Source organism: Brassica oleracea, chromosome C2 (genome assembly GCF_000695525.1).
Source record: "Brassica oleracea var. oleracea cultivar TO1000 chromosome C2, BOL, whole genome shotgun sequence".
NCBI lineage: Eukaryota > Viridiplantae > Streptophyta > Magnoliopsida > Brassicales > Brassicaceae > Brassica > Brassica oleracea.
This window is the reverse complement of record NC_027749.1, coordinates 29,664,056-29,670,716: the sequence shown is the minus strand read 5'-3', so window position 1 is coordinate 29,670,716 and position 6,661 is coordinate 29,664,056. Positions and strand designations below refer to the sequence as shown.

The following is a 6,661-nucleotide window of genomic DNA, read 5'->3' as shown; positions in this document are numbered from 1 at the left end:
AGGTCAGATAATGGTGGGGAATACATAGGCCACGCATTCAAAGATCACCTAGCTCAACATGGGATTCTACATCAGACTAGTTGTCCTTACACTCCACAACAGAATGGAGTTGCTGAAAGGAAGAACATGCACCTCATGGAAGTGGCCCGTTCATTGATGTTCCACAAGAGTGTCCCTATGAGATTTTGGAGTGATGCTGTGATAACTGCTTGCTATCTGATCAACAAGATACCAACCAAAATCCTAGAGGATCAGTATCCATTTGAGGTACTCAACAAGAGTCGACCAGTTCTGGATCACTTGAGATTTGGGTGTGTGTGCTATGTACTGGTGCCAGGAGAGATGAGAAACAAACTTGAAGCAAAGAGCACCAAGGCTATGCTTATTCGATATTCCGCATCTCAAAAGGGATACAAGTGCTTTGATCCCACTACTAGAAGATTCTTGGTATCTAGGGATGTGAAGTTCATGGAAGATAAAGGGTATTATGAAGAGAAGAATTAGGAGGAGCTTGAAGAACTTTCTCAACCATCAGACAGAGTAGGCGTGAAGAGCCTACTCAAGTGACCGCTAAAGAACCATCCCACTTTGAACATGAGAGAGTAAGTGAATCTGAAACTGAAGGGTTAAAAGACCAAGGCTCAGAAGAAGCTGGAGGTCTAGAAGATCAAGGCTTAGATTCTCCTGCCCAAAGTGGAGATGAATTAGTAAGAGAAGTTCAGAATGAAGGCCAGGAAGCTGGAAAAGAAATCCAGATACAAGAGGAAGCTGTTGAGGAACAAGTAGAAGTTCCTTTGAGACGAAGCACACGGGTAAGTAGGGATGCTTCCGAGCGGGCTAACACAAGAAACTGGGTAAACACGAGAGTGTTATACAATGCCCAGGCTGTGGAACATCCTTCCCAAGCTGTGTGCTCCTTTACTGAGTCTCCGGAAGAGCACTACTCCTTTATGGTAAGCTTATATGAATGCTATGTACCAAGAAGCTATGAAGAAGCAATGCTGATTCAAGAGTGGAGGGATTCAGTCAATGATGAGGCTGATGTCATGATTAGAAATGATACATGGTATGAGAGTGAGTTGCCTAAGGGGAAGAGAGCTGTGTCATGCAAGTGGATCTTCACCATCAAGTATTTACCTAATGGAAAGATTGATAGGCATAAGACAAGGCTGGTAGCAAGAGGTTTCACACAAACCTATGGAGAGGATTACATTGATACTTTTGCACCTGTTGCAAAGCTCCATGCCATTGGGATTGTACTATCAGTTTTAACCAACCTTGGGTGGGATCTTTGGCAAATGGATGTGAAGAATGCTTTCCTCCAAGGAGAGCTAGAAAATGATGTCTATATGCTACCACCTCCGGCTCTTGAAGGAATGGTGAAGCCAGGAAATGTTCTTAGACTGAAGAAAGCCATCTATGGATTGAAACAATCACCTAGAGCATGGTACAATAAGCTAAGCACAACACTGAATGGTAGAGGCTTCAGGCAGTCTGAGCTTGATCACACTCTCTTTACTCTCAATACTCCCTCAGGCAACATTGTTTTGCTTGTGTATGTGGATGACTTCATCATAACAGGCAGTGATAAGGAAGGAATCCGAGCCACCAAGGAGTTTCTGAAATCAGTATTTGATATAAAGGATTTGGGAGAGATGAAGTACTTTCTTGGGATTGAGCTGTGCAGATCCAAGGAAGGGTTGTTTATCTCTCAAAGGAAGTACGCATTGGATCTCTTGAAGGATGCTGGTGCGTATGGAGGAAGAACAGCCAAGATGCCCATGGAGGATGGGTACAAGGTTCCACGTGAGTGGGAGATTGAATACAGCAAGCTGTTCCATGATCCAAAGCTGTATAGGAAGCTTGTGAGGAAGCTGATATACTTGACCATCACTAGGCCAGACATTTGTTTTGCTGTGAATCAAGTGAGCCAGCATATGCAAGCTCCAAAAGAGAATCACTGGCGCATGGTGGAGAGGGTTCTCATGTACCTGAATGGAACTCAAGGGCTTGGTATATGGATGGGCTACAATAAAAGCACTGAAGTTATGTGTTATTGTGATACTGATTGGGGTGGTGATAGAGCAGACAAAAGGTCTACAACAGTCTACTGCACTTTCATTGGAGAAAACATGGTTACTTGGAAGAGTAAGAAGCATAAGGTTGTATCATACTCTAGTGATGAAGCTGAGTATAGGGCTATGCTAAAGCTTACCAACGAGTTGTTATGGATCAAAGGGATTCTTAGGCACTTGGAGATTGAGCAAGCAACACCAATGACTATGCATTGTGACAATCAGGCGGCTATTCACATTGCTACAAACTCAGTGTTTCATGAGAGGACAAAGCACATTGAAGTAGATTGCCACAAGGTGAGGCAGATGATAGTCTTGGGAGTGATCTTGCCATGTTATACAAGAAGTGAAGATCAGTCGGCAGATGAGTTCACCAAGGCAGCAAGACAAAAGACTATGGAGTCCATCCACATGAGATTGGGACTCATAGATCTTGGGAAGAGAAGGAGCTGATACCCTAAGTCATGAGGTCTTTACTCTTTTTTCCTCATCGAGATTTTATCCCAATGGGATTTCCTTGGTGAGGTTTTTAATGAGGAAGATCTCAAGGCTATCCAAGCTTAGACTTTCACAAAGCTAAGCTTGAGGGGGAGTGTTGAGATGAGATCAATGTATGGGAAGAGAAAGACATGAGGAGTTAAGTATGATGAAGATACCGTACATGGCGTAGTAATACTAGTTACCCGAGTAACTTCCAAGGGTTAAACCAAAGTTACCCTAGTTATCCTAGTATACTAGTAAGAAGCTCATTGGATGGTTTGAATTAAGGCAACCCTTATCTCTTGTAATAGTACCTCTTTATGAAACCCTCATCCTAGTGTTGCCTCCTCTTATATATTGTAAAATCTGATCAGATTAATAATTAAGAAGTTTGGGATTATCTCTCTAGACTCTCTCTCTTGTTCATGATGATTCTTAAATACTCTTAAACATGATTACTACCTAATCTCTCTACAAATCTCCCATTAATCTTCTCTAATCCACCTTTAATCTCTCAATACCTACTCTATTCTCTAAAATCATAGTTTGTTGCTTTTTGTCGAATTTGTTTTTCTTTGAATAATGGCTTCTTGTTGCCTTTCTTGATTCTCCTTTGGAACAATGCTTTTTCGTAACGAATTTCTTTTCCTGCAAACCCTGTTTCCTTCTTTCCCGTAAGTTTGGAATTGAGAACTTAGCTCTGAGCGGGACGGAGGCTCGGTCGTTACGTAGCGACCGGGCAGTGTGCATGTGCGGTAGTTACGTAGTGACTGAGCTTGGTCTATCCATGTTCCGACCGTCACATTCGAACCTATCCATGGCTGGCTAAGATACGTTTCCGTTGCCTTGGGACAGCTTGTGTTTAATCCAAATGGGGTTTGAAAAAGGTTTTATCTCGAGAACATATGCCACGACATTCTTTTGACCAAGCACAATTTGTCACGGAAAGACACTCATACTTGTTTTTGCGGTGGTTTAGATATTAACTTCGTCGTAACCGTTTTCGACCCCAACAATTACATTTCGTAAAAATGTTCATGCTTATTTTTACGGACTTTCAGACATTGATTCCGTCATGACCAATTTTGACCACAAGTGCCATGCTTTGCTACTTTCCACGTCTGGAGAAGTAAAATATTATGTGGTGCTCCCGGACTTTTGCACTTGCTCAATGGCAATTATACCTCGTGTCACCTGTATTATTCTAGCAAGTAGCTTTTTAATACAGGTACTTTCACATTTTTGGTATTTTTGTTTGGGACCCCGATATGCCTGAGGCTATACAGGGGTTTTAGGTAGTATTGACGGCATACTCAGGCTTACGCAGACCCATTCCTACCTTATGTCTCATAACCGTTTTGTTTTTGCGTGGTCGTGCCACTTTGACATTAAGGGTTGCCCAAGATTGGAGGACTCTTGGATCTGATCCAGCTCGTTTGCCCCTTTAAGTATTATGGCATTCCTACTACTCTTTTATAGTCGGAACTATTTTATTATATAAGCTTTGTCCGGAGACGTTTCAGCGTACATAGGAGTAGAAAAACATAATGCTTAAATAATAGATATAGAGAATATGATCTAGTGATCTTTATTAGAAATGATAAGCTTTAAGGTGTAGGGCATTCCAGCAATTGGGTTGTACTTTACCCTTGGCGTCTTGTAGCCTGTATGCCCCTGATCCCCGTACCTCGATTATCTTGTAGGGTCCTTCCCACCCGGGGGGTGAGTTTCCCAGTTATCTTTTCTGTTCGCCGCAGGACCTAGTCGCCTTGCTAAAAGGTTTTGGTTCTGACCTTCCTGTTGTAGGTCTTGGCTACTTCTTGTTGGTAGGACCAGTTTCTCAATCGGACAGTTACTCTTTTTTCGTATCAGATCAAAACTTAGTGACATTAGCTCATGATTTTCTTCCTGAGAGGTGGCCTCCGAGACTGTGGTCTTTACGTGCATTTCGGTTGGGATTATGGCCTCTGTTCCATACACGAGCGTATAGGGGGTTTCCTGGGTTGCTGTCTTGGGAGTGGTCCGGTAGGCCCAGAGGACTTCGTGCAGCTCCTCTGCCCAATTTCCCTTGGAACCCTCCAAACGCTTCTTCAACATGTTCACCACGGTCTTATTTGTGGATTCCGCTTGGCCGTTAGATTGGGGGTGTCGCGGCGTAGCAAAGGAGAGTCTGATGCCCCAGTCTTTGCAGAATTCCTTGAAGTTGTGGCTCGTAAACTGGGGGCCGTTGTCAGTGACGATTTCTTCTGGAACCCCGAACCGCGTGATTACATTCATCCATATGAACTTTCTGATCTGGAGATCGGTTATCCTGCTGAGCGCTTCTGCCTCAATCCACTTCGAAAAGTAGTCTGTCACTATCAGGAGGAAGACCTTCTGCCCTGGCGCCATGGGGAATTTTCCTACTATATCCATGCCCCATTTCCTGAATGGCCAGCGCGAGCTTGTGGACTTGAGGTTCTCCGGAGGCAGTCTGGAGACAGGGGCGTGCCTTTGGCATCTGTCGCAATGTTTTTCTTTTTGGTTGGCGTCATCGGCCATCGTGGGCCAGTAATAGCCTACTCTTTTGGCTCTAAGTACTAGGCTCCTGCTGCTAGAGTGAGACCCTCAATCTCCCTCGTGTAATTCCACTAGGATCTTAGTTGCTTCACGGGGTGTAACACATCTCAGATATGGGCCAGAGAACGATCTTCGGTATAGCTTTCCCTGAGAGAGACAGTACCTAGCGGCTTTCTTCTTGATTTTCCTGCTCTCGTTGTGGTCTTCTGGAAATATATCGTCCTCCAGGTACCGGACCAGGGGAGTCATCCAGGTTTCTTCTTCTTTGATGGCGGAAATCTCTTCGTTTTGTTGCTCTACTAGGGTGGCTGGCCATTGGAGCACTAACAGGGGGATGCTCATCTGGATCTGGGTCTCGAGGGCGGACCCTAAGTTGGCCAGAGCATCAGCTTGTGAATACTGCTCCCTGGGGATCTTAGTGAGCTTGCAGCTTTTGAACTTCTTGATGAGTCGTTGAGCGACTACCAGATACCGGATCATGCTGTCATCTTTAGCCCAGTATTCTCCCGGCGCCTGGTTGATAATCAGTTGGGAGTCGCAATAGACTTTGATATTCTCCGCACCCAGCTGGTGAGCGAGCGATAGCCCAGCGATCAAGGCCTTGTACTCGCTTTCGTTGTTCGTCGCTTTGAAATTAAATCTTATGGCTCTCAAGGCTGTGTTCCCTGTTGGGGACGTGAGTACGATCCCTACTCCTGCCCCTCGAACGTTACTGGATCCATCCACATGTAGGATCCATTCTCCTTCTTCCTTTATCCCGCTCTGAAGGCGTACCTCCTGTTCGAGAGCCGGGAGCAAGGCTGGAGAAAATTCAGCCACAAAGTCCGCTAGGGCCTGGGACTTAACTGCCATAGCGGGCCAGAAGATTATATCGTATTCCCCCAGTTCCACTGCCCACTTCGTCAATCTTACGGAGACCTCGGGCTTATGTAGGACCAGCTTTATAGGGAAGGAAGTGACGACCACCACCGGATGAGCCTGAAAGTAAGGCCGCAACTTGCGAGCGGCGATCACTAGGGCCAGAGACAACTTTTCTAGATGACTGTAGCGAGTTTCCGCATCCAGAAGGGCTTTGCTCACGTAATAGATTGGCATTTTCTTGGTTCCCTCTTCTCGAACAAGGACTGCGCTGACTCCATGCTCTGATACTGCGACATATAGCAGTAAGACTTCACCGAGCAAGGGTTTAGATAAGAGAGGGGGAGTGGTAAGATAAGGCTTGAACTCCAGAAGAGCCGACTCGCACTCCTCGGCCCATTCGAAGTCCTTTGGCTCCTTGAGTGTTTCGAAGAAGGTGTGGGACTTATCAGAGAGCCTGGAGATGAATCTGCCTAAGGTCGCCATTCTGCCGGTCAGCTTTTGGACTTCTTTCACTCTTCTCGGGGAAGGGATTTAATGGATAGCTCTGATCTATTCTGGATTAGCTTCAATGCCCCGGTGGGTTACAATGTACCCTAGGAATTTTCCGGAGCTGACGCCGAATGAGCATTTAGCTGGGTTGAGCTTCATATTTTATTTACGGAGGGTAGAAAAGGCCTGTTGTAGAT

At 45.2% G+C, this 6,661-nt stretch overlaps 2 protein-coding genes across 2 annotated transcripts in view; one reads left to right on the top strand and one right to left on the bottom strand.

Annotated features, from left to right (window-relative positions):
• Window positions 1–2,528, top strand: part of LOC106323965 — a 6,618-nt gene extending 4,090 nt beyond the window's left edge. The window contains exons 7-9 of the mRNA XM_013762000.1: window positions 8–482; window positions 536–2,329; window positions 2,423–2,528. Coding sequence (XP_013617454.1) covers window positions 8–482; window positions 536–2,329; window positions 2,423–2,528 — 2,375 coding nt within the window. The remainder of the gene's footprint in view (window positions 1–7; window positions 483–535; window positions 2,330–2,422) is intronic.
• Window positions 2,529–5,162: 2,634 nt separating this feature from the next.
• Window positions 5,163–6,458, bottom strand: LOC106323964. The gene has a single exon (XM_013761999.1). The coding sequence runs from the start codon at window positions 6,456–6,458 to the stop codon at window positions 5,163–5,165; it is 1,296 nt and encodes a 431-aa protein (XP_013617453.1).
• Between the last annotated feature and the right edge of the window lie 203 nt (window positions 6,459–6,661).